Source organism: Macrotis lagotis, chromosome 3, assembly GCF_037893015.1.
Source record: "Macrotis lagotis isolate mMagLag1 chromosome 3, bilby.v1.9.chrom.fasta, whole genome shotgun sequence".
Classification (NCBI taxonomy): Eukaryota; Metazoa; Chordata; class Mammalia; order Peramelemorphia; family Peramelidae; genus Macrotis; species Macrotis lagotis.
The window spans coordinates 114,060,055-114,080,266 of record NC_133660.1 but is presented as its reverse complement, the minus strand read 5'-3'; the positions used below and the strand labels follow the sequence as shown (position 1 = coordinate 114,080,266).

The 20,212-nt window shown below is 34.7% G+C and overlaps 1 protein-coding gene across 3 annotated transcripts in view; it reads left to right on the top strand.

Moving 5' to 3' along the window:
• Positions 1 to 20,212, top strand: part of TMEM131L (transmembrane 131 like) — a 160,527-nt gene that overhangs the window by 96,418 nt on the left and 43,897 nt on the right. For all 3 annotated transcript variants that reach the window (XM_074229105.1, XM_074229106.1, XM_074229104.1), the window contains exons 8-20: positions 2,709 to 2,786; positions 2,939 to 3,092; positions 4,987 to 5,045; positions 6,344 to 6,452; positions 7,452 to 7,551; positions 8,230 to 8,383; positions 9,421 to 9,591; positions 10,183 to 10,252; positions 11,954 to 12,071; positions 12,545 to 12,686; positions 14,697 to 14,806; positions 16,391 to 16,463; positions 18,552 to 18,694. In XM_074229105.1, the coding sequence (XP_074085206.1) occupies positions 2,709 to 2,786; positions 2,939 to 3,092; positions 4,987 to 5,045; positions 6,344 to 6,452; positions 7,452 to 7,551; positions 8,230 to 8,383; positions 9,421 to 9,591; positions 10,183 to 10,252; positions 11,954 to 12,071; positions 12,545 to 12,686; positions 14,697 to 14,806; positions 16,391 to 16,463; positions 18,552 to 18,694 (1,481 nt within the window). The remainder of the gene's footprint in view (positions 1 to 2,708; positions 2,787 to 2,938; positions 3,093 to 4,986; positions 5,046 to 6,343; positions 6,453 to 7,451; positions 7,552 to 8,229; positions 8,384 to 9,420; positions 9,592 to 10,182; positions 10,253 to 11,953; positions 12,072 to 12,544; positions 12,687 to 14,696; positions 14,807 to 16,390; positions 16,464 to 18,551; positions 18,695 to 20,212) is intronic.

The following is a 20,212-nucleotide window of genomic DNA, read 5'->3' as shown; positions in this document are numbered from 1 at the left end:
ATAGTGTCTTTGGAAGAATATTGATGTGGGAAAGAGGAGCTTTTGGTAGAAAAAGCTTGAGGTTATTTTATTCATGTGACCAAGACTCAACCTGTGATGTCACTGATACCAGAAATTGGCAGATGATGAAACTTTCTTACTAGGAGTTGACTAAAACATTGAAAAGTTTTGTGACTTCTCCAAGCTGATGGAGCTGTTAGCAGCACAGACAAGACTTAAACCTTTATCTTTCTGCCTGTGAGGTGCACTTTCTCTGGTATACTGTGCTGTCTGTTTTTATAGCTACATTTTCTGTTATTTCTGTAAATGATATTAAGGAAATTTGGAGGTGCTAGATCTCCCTCTTGTGGATTCTTCAATTTTCATTTTTTAACTGAAATTTTATTTTATACTTTTTTACTATGTGGCTTATAACTTTTAAAGATATCATTGAAACATAAAACATTTCTCTTGCTAATTTCAATATTTTACATTAATGAAAAGTAGTAAAGAATAACTATTACCAAAAAAAAATTACTCAAGCACCTAACACACCAAGCTTTTAATTACTCAATACATTGTTCTCTTACATGTAGGAAATCTCTTTCTTTAATTATTTCCTACATATTTTAATATGACACGTTAGACTGGAGGGTGTGTGTAGTGTGTGTGTGTGTGTGTGTGTGTGTGTATGTATTTTATATCATATGGACCTGTATTTGTATGTATATATGTGCTTATCTGTACATACACACGTGTTTATGTAGTGTCTGTGAATATCTTTATATATGGTTTTTTTTGGAGAGAGAGAATATATAAGTAGCAGATTTAGAAAATGAAGAACTTTGTTTGGCAGTTCTGTAGTGTCATTATTATATCTATGCCAGTGACTTAGAAATCAGTCAATACACTTTTATTAAATGGCTATTCTTTTTTTGATACTGTGCTAAGCCCTGGGGAGTTGAAAAAAAATGGACAAAAACTGGTCTCTGCCATCAAGGGGCTCCAGTAGGATAGATCTGTGTCTTATAACTAGATAATAATAATCATCATTCATGTCTTCAGAGCCAGGGTATCTTTTGAGCATGTCTTCTATTAATCTCTGAGGCAGGTGGGGAGTATAAGGCAGAGAAGAGAGGTCCATGTGATGCACTGGACCAAGATCTCTTTACATTACCTGGGTATCGCTGTGAAACACAGTAATTGTATTAACCTTATTGATTAATCAACCACACTTCCTTTTATGGTTGTATATCTTGATCTCTTCTTTTAAAAGACCTGATTTTTCATTGATAAATTGATGAAATCTAATATTGGCCATTTGTTAAACTTTTTGCATATTTTTATTTGGTGAATGACTTAAATACATTTTTATTAGGGCAGCAATCCTGAAAAAATAGACTTAAAAATATTCTTGTTAGGTTATTTATTGTCCTTTTGAAAATTTTAAGATTGGAAACAGGATTTAGATGATCAGGTTTTGACATGTTGGATAATAGGTGATGAATTTTTCCTTTTGGGAATTGCTTATCCCTTTGACTTTGTTTTTTTAGTTTTTACAAGGCAGTGGGGTTAAGTGACTTGCTGAAGGTCACACAACTAGATAATATTAAGTGTCTGAGGTTGGATCTGAACTCAGGTCCTCCTGACTCCAGGGCCAGTGCTCTTATCTACTGCACCACCTAGCTGCCCCTGTCCCTTTGACTTTGATGCTTTCTCTAATGGTCTTTGACTTAATAGTTCTCACAATGAGTTGCTATGTTCAGATGAGAACAATGAATTCTCAGGTGGTACGTTCAGCAAGTAAAGGTGATTGGTTTTTGTTGTTTTCTCTTAATGTTCTCTTAGATATATTTGATTGCCAGCCAATACTGTTTTAATCTAGAGTACTGGAATATTTCTGTTTCAGCAGAGCTGTGAGTTTGTTTATTTAAGCTCTCTTCACAGGTACAGATTTTTTCCAGTTCTTTAGTGTCTTCCATTGAGTTTCTACTAAGACTACTAGAAGACTTCTGGTTCTTTTGAGGATGGGTTTTCCTATCCATTTATTCTCATTCTCTCTCTCTCTCTCTCTCTCTCTCTCTCTCTCTCTCTCTCTCTCTCTCTCTTGTTTTTGCAAGGCATTAGGGTTGTGACTTGCCCAAGGTCACACAACTAGGTAATTATTAAGTGTATGAGGCTGGATCTGAACTCAGGTTGTCCTGACTCCAGGGCAGGTGCTCTATCCACTGTACCACCTAGCTGCCCCCATTTATCATCTCTTGATGTCTCTTAAGTAACACATTTGTTTCCTTTCATGCTATCTTTTGCACTGTTTTTCTTAAAAGTCATCTTTGACAGTATGATAAAATCTCTTTTACCCAATATTTGTCTTTCTAATACCTTTGTGTCTTCTTCAGTTTTGAGTTTATCAAGATTGTGGTTTTCCATGACATGTCTGGTTGAATTAGTATTTAAAAAATGGCTGTTTATAGCAATGAATAGAATCAATAGAATCAATGCAAGATGCACCTTGCAATTTTGTAAATGTGGTCTGGCCCTAGGACAAATAAAAAGAGGAGGCAAAAAAAGACTTGGAACATTTACTCTGCCACAAATACGTTTTAGGGATATTTGAAAAAAGGAGCTTAAGATGAGATGAAGTCTATATCTTAATATAACTGGACACTATAGACTGAGTTTTACCAAGGATTATTTTTAAAATTATTTTTTTCTTCTTCTTCTTTCAGGAAGAAACCACTAATACTAGTCTTTTGCAAGTTCATCTAGAATGCAGTTTACATAATAAAGTTTGTCAGCAGCTCAAGGTAATTTTTTTTAAAGAACATCTATATTTTAGAACTAATAATTGTCCTGTGTTTTGGTGATTTTGTTTGTTTGGAGGGATTATTTTGAAGTCACCAGATTTATGTATTTTGGAAGATATGATGAATTTCTTTCTTTCCCCACTCATCTTCAGAGTTGTTACCTAGAATCAGATGACACTTTGCTGCTACAAATGAGCATAATTTTAACCACGGAAACCTCCCCTGAAGAATATGAGGAGAGTCGACAAGATTTACTAGATAATCTCTCAATTGTTTATGTAGCTATAGACAAAACTGAGACATCAGGTAAGGTGAAACCCTTGAGTTTCTATTATAATAAAGCTTGGTAAATATAGAACTAATGATTGTTGGGAAGTGCTCCCTTGGGAATAGTTATTTTGTAGTAAAGGCAAAATCCTTTGCCCTAGTTATAATCAGAGTGAAGGGTTCCATAATGTTTGACTTAGTTAACTGAGGTAATATTATAGTTTGGGAAAAATGTTAACTGCTACTTGACTATGTTCTTTACTAGTAAAACTGGGGTATTCAATCTTTTAGCTCTTCTGGGCTGCATCACCCAACAAAAAACTTGTCAAAGGCCACATGTAATTAATAATCATAAATAAAAAATAAAAAATATTAAATTCTTTAAAGCATATAAAAAAAGACATTATTTTCTCCACCAGAATTGCCTTGATAATTTTGAATGGCATCAATTTCAATTGTGTCTGTTTTGCTGCGCCCTTGTTATTGGAAGAATGGCTTACTACACTTTGCTTTGGCAAGGTGTGGTTTTCGAGCCCTGCCTCTTTGACAGTTTTTAGCCTTGTGAAAATGGGAACGTCTCTTAACCTCTCCAAGTCTTTATTTTGTCATGGAAAAATGGGAAAATAAATTGAAATGCCTAATCACTGGGTGGTTGTGAGAATCACATAATGTATATAAAGAATTTCATGAACTTTAAATTGCTATATTAATTCCTATTAATATTGTTATTCTAAATTTTCAGTGAATTGCCAGATTATAGTAAATTAGAGCCAGAAGTTCCTGGAAACCTGTGAGTAGTGTAGTCTGTGAAGCTTGACCCTGGAAAATTTGAGTCCTGCCTAACAGTATTAATTTTTACCACCCCTTAAAATTTACGGGCTTCACCATTTTGGGCATTTTAATGAGATAAACACCATTTTCATCCATAAGCTCCATTATGCAGAAATAACTATATTTGGTTGATTAATTCAAACAAAAATCTGTATTTTATATAATTTTGGAAGAAGGAAATAGTAAACAATGACAACCCAGTATTTCTGGGGACCAGCTCTTAGAAGTAATTTGTAGTAGTGGTTCAATAAATAAATATTATTGTAATGACTGACATTTATTATAGTGTTTTAAAGTTTGCCAGGTATTTGACATATAATCTCTAGACCCATTAGGCAACAAGCATTTATTCTTTGCCAAAAATTTTCTTTAGTTATTTAGATTATTCAAAGTTAGCATTTAAAGAGAAGGGAGAAAGTTACCATATAACAAATTTTGACAAGTTAACGTTGAAAGCAACTACCTTAGTTTCTTCTCCTGTAAATGGGGGTGATAGCATTAACCTCCCAGAGTGGTGGAAGGTCATTTGATATATTGTGCATTTTGTGGTAAGCACATACATAGCTGGTAGCAAATAAAAACTGGTGGTTTAAAGGACTTGAAATAGTAAATGAATAAACATCTCTTGATAAACTTACCTGGATCCGTGTATGTGTAATTTGGTACAATGTAGTTAATTTTCTATTAAGTCTCTTAATTTGTTTTTATTAACCAAAAATATATTTTCTTTGTCATACATCCTTAAGTAAAACATAATAGCTCTTAATAAATGCTTGTTCCTTTTCCTTCTTTTTTCTTGCCCTAACAATAACTGTCTTAGGAATTACTGCCACATCTTTTAACAATTATTATTGAATCTAATGCAGCTGGTTATATTGACCATAAATCTCATGTTTATCATTTTATATTTGCTGTTTTTCTTTATTTTGGTTACCTATGGTAACTGCCTTTTTTTCTGTGATAAAAAAAAATCAATTTTTATTTCAGTGAAGAAGAAATCTTTACTGTGACTTTGACAGGAATTTATAAAATGTTATTTCACTAACTCCTAACGATTAGAAGAACTTTGGTTTAATTCGTTTATTCTGATTGTTTTTGACAGATGATTCTGCAGTAAATATGTATGTATTACATTCAGGAAACAGCCTTCTATGGATACAGGTAATTTACTTGTTGATTTTCTCTTATAGCATCACATTTTTATGTTATCTTGTAACACTAATGACATGTTAAATTTTTTTCTGCATTTAAAAATATATGTTTAACATAATTTTCTTCTGTCTTGGATGATTTTAGTGTAGATTTTGTCAAATTATGCATTATACAAATTTCTCAAGGACTTTCTAACCTGTTTATCCTATGGTTAAATTATTTTCCTCAGTTCATTTATATATCATTTCTCAGATACTTATTAGAAAATGAGTATATATGACTTAAATATATTTATGGTTAAGAGATTAAGATATAATAAGAGACTTGGTAGAAAATTAATTACATTTTACCAAATTACATGCATATTGACATTCATCTAAGTTTATAAAGAGATGTTTATCCATTTATTACTGCTAAGAGAAAAATGTAATGAAATGATCCTGTACTTGGCTCCCAATTCCAGCTCATTTTGCGACACTGGGCAGAACTCAGTTTTCTTATCCATAAAATATAGTTAACACAGTCCCTGCCCCAATCAGTGCCTTAATTAATAGAGATTGATGCTTTAAGAGTTTTGAGGAACAAATAAAATATATGTGAAATCACTTTGTGCAGTATGCTATAAAAATAGAAGATGTTATCCCACTAATTTTCCCCAGTGTGTTAGTTCCTTTTCTGGCAGGGGGTGGCATGTTTAGTTATGGAAGGCTACAGCCAAGGCTCATGCAGAATGAGATAGTTTGATCTGTACTGATAGAAGGAAATAGTGTATAATCTGATAAAGTACTGAGGCTTAGGATGGTGACAAATAAAACTGAATGATAATAAAACTAATGTTCCTTTTTTAAAAAAGTGAAATATCGGAAATTTCTAAAATTTACAATTGAGTTGGAAGGAACTTGGATGGGGGAGGTAGCTAAATTATTCTTTTGATTTGAGCATAGGGGATATCATAATGTCTCTTATTTTTTGTTCCAGGTTTTGTCTTTAAGTCCTTGTGCTTGGCCACCTTTTTAAGAGTATAATAAAATTGACTGCCTTCCCATAATATCAGCAATTATTTATCTTTTAGGCAAGAACTCTGCACTCATCCCACATGCTGCTTCTTCATCTGTCTAGATAATTTGGGTCACACCCTGTCTCAACCTTTCCTCCTAGGATCTAAGATTTCCTACCCTCTTTTCCCCCAATCATTCTTGTTTTCCATTGTTGCTTCCTTCAAATTTCTCTGCCTCCTTTTTGAGACAAAATAATATACTCAGTACTTATATTTCAGCAAGGTCAGTGATGCTTATCTTTTATTTCAGGATGTCCATCATTTCTCACAACGAGATTCTTTATCTCTGCAATTTGAACCAATCCTTCTGCCCTCTTCTACAACCAATTTTACCAAAATTGCTTCTTTTATTTGTAAAGGTATAGTATTTGTATGTGTTTGGCAATGGTCTCCTGTTTACTTCTGCTGTCAAAGTATATCTCCCATGTATAGTTAGCATTAATGTTGTTTCCCCAAAATGCCATATATTTGTAATGATCAAATTTACTGTAATGCCTTGACTCTGCTGTAATGCCACCTAGCTGGTCACCTAGCTGCCCTGTTTTGTCATTTCACCTAAAGCTACATTTTTGTGAAATCTGTTAATGATGTTACCCAGAGCTTGCCTATATACTATATAGGTGTTATAATGATGACAATTATTGTTGTTGTCTCTATGGAGTGATTTATTCAGAACTGCAGATTAGCTTAAGGTGGGAGATAATGAAATTGATTCCTATTTTGTACAGGGATTAGTAGTTCTTAGAGTTTGCATGAGGAAGGAATGCTAATATTTATTTTATAATCCTTATGTGAAATTTTGTGCTGGAATTCTTTAATTCAGCAATGATTAGGGACCAAGAAAAATCAAAAAGTTCTAAGATTCTTTGTGCCATAAGAAAAATTTTCAAAATTCAGTTTTTTTAAAGTCTTTATTCTTCTCTTCCCTCCTACTTTTGCCTCTTCTTTTCATATGTGACATTGAGTAACAAAACAGTTAAAAGACCTCCATTTTTTAAAAAAATCCAGCAAAACTCTTGTTTACCATTTAGATTTTATTTCTTTCCTATTCAAGTTCCTCTAGTGCCCTGCTATCCTATATGCCACCCAATTTAACTTCTTTTTTTCCAGTTTTAATGTAACTGGCAGACCTAAGGACTTTCCCTCTATTAACTGAGAAAAAAGCTGTTCTTTGTCATGGAAAAAAGAATGAAGTGTGGAAATTAATTTTTTCTCCAAGAAAATAAAACTAGAGCCATGAAAGGTTTGGCAAAAGAAGCACACAGGTAGTAAACTTAGTTAGTCAAGAGGAAAAGCATAAATGGAAACCAAAAGATCTGTGCTTTACCCTGATTTTTTTTCCCCCCATTTCCAAACAGCTCCATCATGTCTCAGTGAAACCGATTATCTTGGGGAAGGAGGAAATCCGAAAGGCACGGCCTCATTGCAAGCATGTCTCTCTCGCCCAGTAGTGCAAGGGTAGGTTCGGTCAATCAATTAGTCAGGCATCTATCAAACACAACCTTTAGTCTAAGCACTATGCATTGTCCTGAGAATAGAAAGGTAAAAATGGAGCAGCCCCTTCCTCAAAGGAGCTTATGGATCTTGGCAGACTTAATCTGTCTTAATTCTGTTTTTCATTAAGAGTTAGTGAAGGGGGCGGCTAGGTGGCTTACTGGATAAAGCACTGGCCCTGGAGTCAGGAGTACCTGGGTTCAAATCCGGTCTCAGACATTTAATAATTACCTAGCTCTAATAATTACCTGCCTTGGGCAAGCCACTTAACCCCATTTGCCTTGCAAAAATCTAAAAAAAAACAAAAACAAAAGAGTTAGTGAAGAGCTTCTTCAAAGGTAAATCCTTAGAGTGGTTTCATCTATTTTTATAGGTGAGATTTTTATTTTAGCCCTCCTTTGGTAGGTAGAGCTGCTAAAGTAATTCCCCCTTTAAAATAACCCTGCCAGAATAATTAACATTTTTCTCCTTCTGCTCTTTATGATTTCATATAGCAAATAACCAAGCCATAGGAAGATAGAAAAAAATGAGGGTAACAGATTATCCAGACTAAACAATCCAGTCCCTAGGATATCCTAGTTCACTGAAAACCCTTCACTCAAGAGTTAGTTAGTAGACTAATTCCTGTATGTCTCTTCACAGATATTTTGCAATTAACCCTTCTGTAGTCCAGTTTCACCTTGAGCCACACTGGAATGCATCCGGAACTTGGTCAATCTGGTACACTAATCATTTTAGTACTGTTGTTGTTATAAATGATGTGCTTGTTCCCAAGGAGACCAAGCATATTTTAAAGGTAGGTATGTGTAGATTTTTTTTCAAAGTTGGGTTGATTCTAACTTAGGCCCTTAGGAACACGTTTTAGGTGTGTGTGGTCATTTAAGAAAAGAGGTATTTTATTTTTTCATCTTTTCAAAGTGATTGTTTCAGGAGGTCTTGGAATAACAGCCTTTTGCAGTGTGTTTGAAGGTTGCGTGTAATTTGGATTCTTGCAGATTCCTTAATTTCTTTGTAAAATGAGAGAGTTAGATTACATGATTTAAAAGATCTTCCATCCTGGACTTTATTATCTTATATCCTTGTTGTCTGCCCATTTGTAGGTTTTGTTTTTTTTTGGTGAGTGGGTGGGCAGTATAAATTTTGAATATGCTGGATTTTTAAACAAAAAAATTTAAAAATATAATATTGATATAATTGTTTGAAGTAAGATTACTCTATGAGGGGAAAAAGTATACAGTGAAAAGTAATACCAATTATAGGCTGCACTTGGATTTTATTATAAGTCCTATTGGTGCAGGAAGAGTGTTTCTGATATGGAGCCATAAATTATATTGTGAATTTTTCTGTATATGTTGTCCAGAGCCTTTTGGGAGGGGACTGGGTGGCCGGAAGTGGTTAAGAATGTTTTCTGATCCCATCAAGTCAGAAGTCAGTTCTATTGTAAATAAAGGATCTATAGAAGGAAACAGCAAATTTGATATATGATTTGTATCAAGAGAATTATTCTTTAGTAAAAAGAGAATGCTTGAATACATCAGTGGCCATATACTATTGGGGGAAGATGCTGCCATTTGTGACAACTTTCAGGTTACTTATGTAGAGTTATATGATAATTCCTTAAAATAATGGTTATAAGTTAAGAAGTTCCAAACAGATGTGTTTTAAAGTTAGACTTAATTTGACAAGCCATCTTACTCAGTCTTTACTGCACTTAGAGAAGAGCTATTTTAAAGGAAATCTTGAAGGAGAGGTTTGGATACTATATCCTTTTATAGGAGTTTTTAATGGTAATTAGTTATAGAAAAAAATCTATTTTGGTTTTTTTCCTTTTAGATTCAGAATTTCACTGGCCCCTTATTTCTACCTCCAGGATGTTGGAATGTATTTTCTTTGAGACTTGGTATTAAAGACACTGCAGTAAATATGTTCACCCATGTGTCTTTGACCACAAGCATAGGTGCTACATTTGTAATACCTCTCCAGATTTATTCACCTCCAACCAAGGTATTGTTTTATCAGATAGTTGTGTGTATGTGATGTGTGTGTTTAGCTTTCTTCGAGAATCTTTCAACTTCCTATTATCTGTTTACTTGACTATTGCAGTATTGATTTCTTCTTGCTATCAATTCATATGGATTAAATGATGTAAACATATACATTTGGAAAGACTTGCTAATAGGTTGACTTTTTTCCCCCTAAGCAATTTTGGATTATGAGGCTTTCTGAGAACAGGAATACAATAAAATACTTGTAACTTTTAAAACAAATCTTAACTTTTCTTTTGTTTAGAAGATACTTTTAAATCTTATTTGGGGTATTCCTTGATCATCTCTTTGGGGATAGACTTGCCACAGCATAGCACTGTTGATGAACTCAAAGGTTTAAGAAGGTGGAACTTAATCTCTTTCAAATAATGCATTATTATTTTGTCATCTCTCAATGAAAGTATAATTTGGATAGGGATAGAAGTCTGTTGATTTTTAGCATTCTTATTGTTTGCCTTAGATGCAAACTAATCTATGTTCCACGTGTAAGTCCTTTGGAATTTGTCTGTTTGGTGTTACTTTTTAAATTATTTATTGCTTTTCTGTATAGGCAGACAGTCTGGTCTCTGAAGCAATAGCCCATTGTGGAATGCACTATTACATAGGAAAATTAAGTAGAGGTAAGTATTTTATTTAGTCTAGAACTGAAATTGGGTGGATGGATGGGTGGGAACAGCAGAGGGATTTTCTTCTCTTTTATATTAATTAATATAGTTACACTATAGGTTGCTACTCTGAGAAAAATGGTCATTCATTAAGTACTTGAAAATAGACTGTCAGGATTCAAGAGATGTGACTGTTGACAGCCTCTTAAATTTATAACAGCCTTTTTTTTCAAAGCTTAAAGCTTTTATACATGTATGTGTATTAAGTTTTCATTAGTTCCTGTTTTTAATAAAGATCAGTCTGGAGACTCTGGCTTCATATATAAGACAATATATTTCCTTAAGACTTTAAAAGTTTTCTATCCCTAACTGGCAAGGTTTGGTTAGATATCATAATAGAAGGTTTAGTGATGCACCAAGACTTTGGTCATATTACATTTAACAACCATTTTCCCAAGGATTAATAAATCTGAATATGATTGTAATGTTGGAATAGGGACTATTTCTAGACTTTTCTCCAAACCTCCAATTCAGTAATTATTTTCAAAGCAGCATCACATTCAGAAACCTGTTAGTTGACTTAGGATTCTATACTTATTTAACATCGCCCTCTTGAATTCTATAGAAATAATAGGGAAGACGTCAATAAAATTCTTAGACCAAACACTTCAGGTCTACTTGTCTTGTAAGTAGTAGCACCATCTTTTTTTTTTTTTTTATGTCTTGCTATGCTCCTTTCTCCATCTGCACTCTTGTTGTTAGTGAGATAGTAAGGTTTTTGGAAACTGATGATTGGGGAAAATATCATTTTTGTGTAAAATTAATAAGAATAGAATTCTAAAACTAAAATTAATGAAAATTCCTCAGCTGGAACGATGAGATATTTTATAATATATTCATGGACCCTATGTTTGCTATATGTATATATAGAGCTATATTGAAGATTTTGTTAAAATGGTTTTGGGAGGTACATTAAGACCTGTGATTTCTTTGGTACAGGAAAATTCTTATTTGAAAATTTCAGCTTCAAATTCTGACCAACTTGGCAGTTTTGTAGTCTGAGAGAGTTGCCTATAGCTTCTGAGGGACTTAGTGACTTGTTCTCAGTTACACCCCAAGTATGTGTCAGAGGCAAGGTATAAGCTTAGGCCAGGACTCTGAAACCTATCCACAGTCCTCTTAGTAAAAATCGGGTCTGTAGCCTTTACTTTGTCATGTCACTATACTGTATTGGTGAAACTATGGACTTTTGTCCTTTCCTTTTCTTTCTCCCTTTTTTTATGGACCTTTGTCTGGAATAGTGTTTTTAAATGTATTTTATGTGTGTATTTTTAAATACATAAAAATAAATACATAGGACAGCCCAGAAAACCAATTATGTTGAAATGTGTCTATCAACTTTATTTTTTTAAAAAATAAGTGTACTATCTCAAATTAAGATGTTCTGATCAAAAAGGATAGTCTTCCCAGATTATTAAATTTAAATGATTCAATATTAAATCCAACTGACTATTGGAACAATGGATATTAATAATGTATACACAGAAGATGGCAGTTTTCATCATGTTAGAAAGAGAAATTTGATATTCTCAGAATATTTGATGTCTTCCCTATTGGTCGACAAGTAGCAGAGTATTTCTGGAAATCATGTGGTGAAAATGTAAATTGAGTTATGGTTTCTGTTATTACAAATAAACAGCTTGATTTCATTTCCAGCAAGTCCTCACTGGCATCGGGGCTTTTCTCTGGACTATTCTACTTGGATGTTGGATTCTGAGCTTGCAAACAAATTATATCAGAGATGGCAGAGGATAAAAAGTGGTTATGTCTGCAGGTGTGTGCCAAAGTTCCACAGACTCTTTGCTTAATCACTAGGATACTTGTGAAATTAGCATTTTATGTGTGCTCTTCTTTGCTGAAATTTTAAAGGTTGATTTATATTTAAATATCCAGAAAGAATATATGTGAGGATACATGGAAGAAATGAAGGCACCTACTAGTCCACAAGCACTTATTATATACCTATATTTTTTATTCTATTTTTTTTTAGATTTTTTTTTTCAAGGCAGTGGGGTTAAGTGGCTTGTCCAAGGCCACACGGCTAGGTAATTATTAAGTGTCTGAGGTAGGATTTGAACCCAGGTACTCCTGACTCCAGGGCTGGTGCTCTATTCACTGCACCATCTAGCCGCCCCTATATTTTTTATTCTTGACAGAAGTTGTGGGGGTATCCTCCTTTGTGTCCTTAGTTCCTGGCAGTGTCTGGTAGGCTTATATTTTGCATAAAACCTTTTCTTTATCAAACAGGAGGAGTGTTTTGGGAATGACTCCATTTGTTTATCCAAAGAAATCTCAAGAATCAGGTTCCTTTGCTTCTTCATTACCACGTTTAATTACAGAGCCTGGCCTTACATTGAACTTCAGTGCATCTGCTCTCAGGACCAGTATGGTGAGGATAATATTCTTTATCTCCTATACCAATGGTAGGTAGGTAGGTGGGTGGGTGTGGGGTCCTCATTCTAGAGAATATTATGAAGTGTAAAAGAAAATTAAATTAACTTTAAAAATAAATGAGTTATTTATCTAATCTTTTGGCATATACATTAGCACAGGAAAAACCAAAACAAAATCAAAAGAATAAAGTGTGAAATTATTTTTAAAAATTTGAAAGTCTTTGTTTTATGTCATACTATGCATATGTTCAGACAGGATCTGATTTTATTTAGGCAGCATGTCTATTTTTATTGAATAATAACTCAAAAGTTATCACTACCTTGTAAGTTATTGACAGGCAATTAGGTGGGATCAGTGGGTAGAGCACCAGGCCAGAAATTAAGACTCAGTTTGATGAGTTCAAATCTGGCCCCACACACTGTTTTCCTAGTCAAATCACTTAACCTTGATTACCTCAGTTTCCTCATCTAAAATGAACTGGTGAAGGAAATGGCAAACTACTTTAGTGTCTTTGCCAAGAAAACCCCAAATGAGGCTTAAGAGTAGAACATGACTGGAAAATACCACCAATTGAAATTTTGCTCCAAGGAGAACATTGGGCAAATAATAACAAAACAAAAGAAAAAATATCAACTCTTTAAACAGTTTCTTTTTTCAATTATATAATTAACAGACTTTGACATTTCAGTTCAAGAATAAAAAGAAAACTCATTTCAGCTACATGTAGCTTATTTTTTCAGATATTCATGTTAAATTTAACATTACCTTTTATGTCCTCTTCTGAAATACCTTCTGTTTCCTTCTGTATATCTTCTATTCCCATAATTCTTTTTTCTTCTTTCAATATCATAAATCATTCATTCCCAACCCACAACCTTTCTCTTTCCTTTCCTCTAAAGGTGTTCCTTTGTCATAGGAACAGACAAGTAAAACAGTCACTTTGGCTTTGTTCTAAAACGAATATCTCATTCTGAACCTCTGATTTCAGCAACACGACCCAAAATTGGCGGGGAGGTTCTTCTGGAGTCATAATTTACCATTGCATTGGTTAGAGTACAGTGGTTTTTCAAAGTTATATCATTGTATTGTTTTCCTGCTTCTTCTAACTTCATTCTGGATCACTTGATAGACATTTTTTTCCTCCAAATTAATCCCTTTTGTAATTAACTGTAGCCCAGTATTTTTTAATTCACATATTGTAATTTGTTCTGCTGTTCACCATTGGATTGTTATCCATGTTGTAAAATTTTAAAGTGAAGTTATCTTCACTAAATTTTATAATGAATTAGAACTCTCACAATTCATGAATAGGCTTCATTTTCATTTTACTCGTGGATCCAAAATATTTCTTTACCATATTCTCTCCTTTCTCTTATGTTTAGAAACAAATACATGAAACAGACTTTGTCATTTATAAAAAGGCAACAATTGAATCTTCTTAGTTGTTAGTTTTCTCTCTCTTTCCTCAAATGATCATTCATATAAATTATCTGTTGTTATTCAGTGGATTTGAACTCTATTTGACCCAATTTGAGATTTTCTTCTCAGAGGAACTGGAATGGTTTGCCATTTCCTTTTCTGACTCACTTCACACTGAGGCAATCAGGGTTAAGTGACTTGCCCAGTCATATTACTGAGGTTGAATTTGAACTCTGGAAGATGAGTCTTCCTGACTCTATGCCCTTCACTCTCCCCTACACTTATCTATTAAATCTGCCACTCCTGAAGAGAATGGGAGACCTTGAGGATAAGGATTATTTTTCTTTTGTTCAATGCCCTGGTGTGCCCCCACTTCCCCTACACACACACACACACACACACACACACACACACACACACACACACACACACACACCCCTCCCCCTGCACAGAGTCTGGGTTAAATGCCTATTGGATTGGCTCAGAATGATCCTTTAGGACTAGAATACTTCTCCTAAATTGACTAATTTAACTTTCTAGTGTCATCACATGAAAATGTTTTAATTTAAAATTTTCAACTGTCCAGGTGAAATATTTTGTGCTGAGGAATCCCTCATCTTTCCCAGTCACTCTGCAGCTGCTCCCTCTGTCTTCATATCCTAAACCTGAACGGGTATTGAACCTGCTCCATAAATGGTATTGATTTTTTCAAGTTTATATTAGTTTTTATATTGCCTTTCTTCCCAAATATGTCTTCTCCTTCCCTCCCAAATCCCAACTACTCCATGAGTCATTCCTTGTAACATAGAATAAAACAATTTAGCAAAACTCATTCAACATATTTATATGACAAGAGGGATATATCTTGATATACTTTTTGATATCTAAGCTTGGTTGATCCATTATAATTATGTAGCATTCAGCTTCAAATTCAAATTCAGAGCATCTATAGGAACCCTGAATTTGATTCAAAGGTTGTAGGTTCTAATCTCAGTTATTCTCCTCACTACCTTGGACAACCTCAGTTTTCTTATCTGTCATTAAGGGAATTCTATGGTCCTCTCTAGTGTTCAATCTGGCCCTTATTTGTATAGAAAAAGTACAAGTTAACTTCTGTGCCTGGGGATTGGGTGACCTTCATGCTCCCAGCCCTGTGGTTGTGATTATTTTTTGAAAGCGGTAACTGATCCTCCTGCTCTAATGATGTTTGTTATTTGACACTCTCTGGTGTCATAATGCTGCTCTCAATGGAATCTGGTCGTGCTTTTCAGCCCCTTGCTGATAATAATGCTATATAAATTAATTTTGAATGAGAAAATATCAGTCATTTGAAGAATTCTATTTAGCATGAGCAGAAGGAAGATATGAACTACTTTAAATCAAGTAAAATTTACATAGAAATAAAATTATAAACCATGTGCCATGCACATAAGTATTTCTGTGTGTTTGCATGCTTGCGTGTATATGCGGTGTGCACATATCTTAGCTTGTTGGTGCCTAGGGTACTGATCTGGAGTCAGGAAGACTCATCTTCCTGAGTTCATATCTAGCCTGACAATAGCTGTGTGACCCTGGAAAAGTCACTTCATCCTGTGTTCCTTAATTTTCTTATCTCTTAAATGAACTGGAGAAGGAAATGTAAAATCACTCCAGTATCTTTGCCAAGAAAAGCCAAACAGGGTTACAAAGTGTCAGACACAATTGAAAAATGCCTGGGCAACAAATAAAAGTTTCATTATTTCTCACTTTAGTGATATGAGAATGATAATCAACTCCTAGTCTCCTTTTGCCCATGATGTACACAATGTTTACTCTCCCTTTTTTGCATCATGAATTATTATATAACTTTAAGGATCTGATTTAGAGTGAGAAGGAAACTTTGAGACTCATTGACTTGCCCTTGAATACAGAGACAGTAAAAGTTAGAAGGGCAATTTTATCCTCCGTCTAGCATGTCATCTCAAACAGAGGACCCAAAGAAAGAATGTAAGAGACAGAATTCTGCCACTGATGTGACTTATGTTTCCTTCATTTCCCCAGACCTCAATTCCTTATGTGTAAATTGTGTGAACTTAGTTTACCCCAAACAGACCCCTTTAGCTATAAATCTATGATCCTCTCATTTGCCAATGATGGCTTTTCATAGTCAGTATGATTAGGTGTTATTAGGGAACATTTCTTTAAAAAACATTTCTTTAAAAGCAAACGTCATTTATCTTTTGACAGATTTAAATAAAATATTCATCCTTTTCCCATTGTTTTTATTTTCATTTTCCTCAGGTTTGACCTCGATGTCCCAACCATTAATTTCACAACTGGTGAATTCCAGCTTACTGAAATGTGCCCCCATCTGGTAAGGTGCTTTTTAGACAGAAAGAATTATTCTAGGCACATTAGTGTATAGGTCTCACTGAATCATGTGGTAAATGGTATAGCGTGCTGTTTTTGGTCATCATTTTCTAATTTCCTTAAAAGTATTGGGTCATTTTTATTAGGAAGCTCTTATTAAATTTTTAATAAGTTGAATTTCAGAGTAACTATACCTGCTTTGGGTTCCATAAAGAATTATACTGTTAGTAATCCCTGTTTTCCAAGTTTTGCTCATCATTTCTTCTGCAGGGTCCTAGTTGAGCAGGGTCCTAAAGTGCTAGTTGAGTGTCTTGTAGTGGTTAGTTGATTTAAGCTGGTAAATTACTTTAATTTCATTTTTGATCATCACTATGAGTGAACAATGATATCAAATGGCATTATTGCTGAATGGGGACTGTAGCAGGCCAGACCCAGGGGTGCAGATTCCATTAAGGGGCTCTATTGCCCTGCAGATCATCTCCCTTAAAAGCTTCCCTTTTCCTTTTTGTTAAAAGGGGAATGATTCTGAGGGTTAGACATCACTCTTAGAAAAATGAAGTATTTATGGACAGTACTAATTGTGACATGTTGGGATTACTTTTTGCTTATTGACTAAGGGGTCTAGTTTCCCAATTTACATTCTTCTGATTTTCTGACTCTTTGGATGAAGAGAAAAGGACTCATTCTACTAAATGGGTTTGTTACAGTCTCAGCGTGAATCAGTACTATAATGCTGGTGGAAGTAATAAATAGTCTCATTGGCTTCAGCATTGGCCAGGCCGTGATATGGCAGTGCTGTGGGTTATTCAGTGCATTCTAATTTAAAATATTTTTGTTGTTGTTTGGTCATGTCTGATTCTTTTTTGACTCCATTTGTTTTTGTTTTTGTTTTTGTGGGTTTCTTTCTTTCTTTCTTTTTTTTTTTTTTTGCAAAGATACTGGAGTACTTTGCCATTTCTTTCTCCAGCTCATTTTACAAATGAAGAACTGAGGCTTACAGGGTGAAGTGACTTTCCCAGGTTCATACAGCTAGTAATTGTTAGACTGGAATTGAACTTGGGAAGGTAAGACTTCTTGACTCTACTATGCTACCTAGCTGCCCTATTTTGATAATAAGTAGGTGACTAGATGACTCAAGGGATGAAACACTGAGCCTAGAGTCAAGAAGATCTGAATTCAAAACTAGCTCAGATATTACTAGCACTTTGACCTAGGCAAGTTACTTAACTTCTCTTTGAGCCACCTAGGTGGCTCAATAGATAGAGTGCTGGACCTGGAGTCAGGAATACTGTAGTTTAAATCTGGCCTCAGATATTCGCTGTGTGATCCTGCACTAGCCACTTAATCTTTAGTTGCCTTACTCCACCGAAGAAGGAAATGGCAAACCACTCTAGTACATATGCCAAGAAAATTCCATGAGGTCACAAAAGACGGATATAACTAAACAACTGGATAGCTCATAATTAGATATTTAGATATCTAGCTTGTTCTATATTGCAGTAGAACCTATGAATGGAAGTTCAAAAATTTCTAGTAGAACCCTAATAATGAGAATTATCCTTTTTTTAGAACTTTATTTTTTTTGAATTTCTAAAACCTGAACTTCAAAGCATTACTAAACCTGATTAGTCTTATGATTAGTTTTTTCCTCCTCTCCCCCCTTCCAATTTATTATATTGCTTATTCAGCAGGAGACTGGGTAATTATTTGGTCCCTCATATTCAGATTGGGCTGTATTGTGAAGTAGTATGTAACCTGTTAGCAAAAACTTATTTTAATTGTCAGAGTATTTGTAAAAGAGACTAAGCTAGGTAAACTCTTAATAAAGGCCTCTCCAGATGCACAACTCCTGGTGTTGTTGTATTGAGCTACATTTTACAGATGTGATTAAAATTTGATTACAAGTGGATATCAAGATTTGGACAAGAAAGTATAGTAGAATGGTTATAGAGGGAATTGTCCCATTTGGAAGTTACTTTCCTGTAGTAAGATAATGCCTAGTCACTCCATTGTAGTATTTTATAAAGCTCAACAACAAAGGTTTGCCCTAGATGATTTCTCCTATAATTAACTCTGTGTGGATCACTTTCAGCATGCACGGGGCCATGAAGATTTTCGAGTGACATCCCAGTCCAAAGAGCTGCACTTGCATTTACAGCCCCTGGAAAGGAGAAGGGTTGGTGTTGTTTTTACACCCGTCGATTACCAAAAAGTCTCCTCAGTTATACTGATCAGGTAGGTTTTTCCTCTAAAGGAAACTTGGGGGCAATTCCCTGAGTGTCTATTTGGATAGAGCACCTGAATTCAAACCCAGCTTCAGACTAGCTAGGTGACCTTGGACAAGTAACTTAACCTTTCTCTGCCTCATTTTCTACAATAGTAAAATGGATTTGATAATGATAGGATCGAGTGACTTAAGATTTGAAAATCACTTTGTCCATTTCCTGGTGAATGATGAATGTTCCCTCCTGTTCCCTTTTATATTAATGGCAAAGTTGTAGCGTTAGTGGGATGTTCTTCTGGTAAAATGAGGAATCACTTAATTTTCCTGTATTAGAGTTTATTTTCTGTATAATGGGGAGAATGATCCATGACTTGCCTTATCAGCTTCCTCCTTCTTAATGAAATATTATCTGCTAAATGCTCAGAAAATTTGTAATGATGATAACAGGGGTGAGGTGTGAGCAGGTGTGATATATAAGGATCAGTTTTCTAGCAAAAGAGGGGGTAACGTAATGGCCAGATTCCTCAAAATATTTTTTTAAAAAGTTTTTTTTTATCTTGAGTTTTACAATTTTCTCCCTAATCTTCCCTCCCCACACTCCCCACAGAAGGCAATTTGCCAGTCTTTAAATTGTTTCCATGGTATACATCGATCTAAATTGAATGTGATGAGTGAGAAATCATATCTTTAAGGAAGAAACATAAAGTATAAGAGATAGCAAGATCAGACAATAAGATAGCAGGTTTTTTTCCCTAAATTAAAGGTCCTTGGTCTTTGTTCAAACTATGGTATTCTCCATTGCAGACAACCCCAAATTGTCCCTGATTGTTGCACTGATGGAGTGAGTCCTTCAAGGTTGATCATCACCCCCATGTTGCTGTTAGGATGTACAGTGTTTTTCTGGTTCTGCTCAACTCACTCAGCATCAGTTCCTGCAAATCCCTCCAGGCTTCCCTGAATTCCCATCCCTCCTGGTTTCTAATAGAACAATAGTGTTCCATGACATGCATATACCACAGTTTGCTAAGCCATTCCTCAGTTGGAAGGACATTCACTCAGTTTCCAGTTCTTTGCCTCCACAAACAGCTGCTATGAATATTTTTGTACAAGTGATGTTTTTACCATTTTTCATCATCTCTTTAGGGTATAGACCCAGTAGTGGTATTGCTAGATTAAAAGGTATGGACGTATTTGTTGCCCTATGGATGTAGTTCCAAACTGTTCTCCATAAAGGCTGGATGAGTTCACAGCTCCACCAACAATATATTAATGTCCCAGATTTCCCACAACCCTTCCAACAATGATCATTGTCCTTTCCGGTCATATTAGCCAGTCTGAGAGGTGTGAAGTGATACCTCAGAGAAGCTTTAATGTACATTTCTCTAATAAGTAATGATTTAGAGCAATTTTTTGTATGACTATGGATTGCTCTCAAAACAGTTTTAGTTAAAATGATATTAATCAGGACCCTATTTCCGAACAATCAGCCAAACCATTGTGTGGTGTTTGACACACAATCAACATTTATA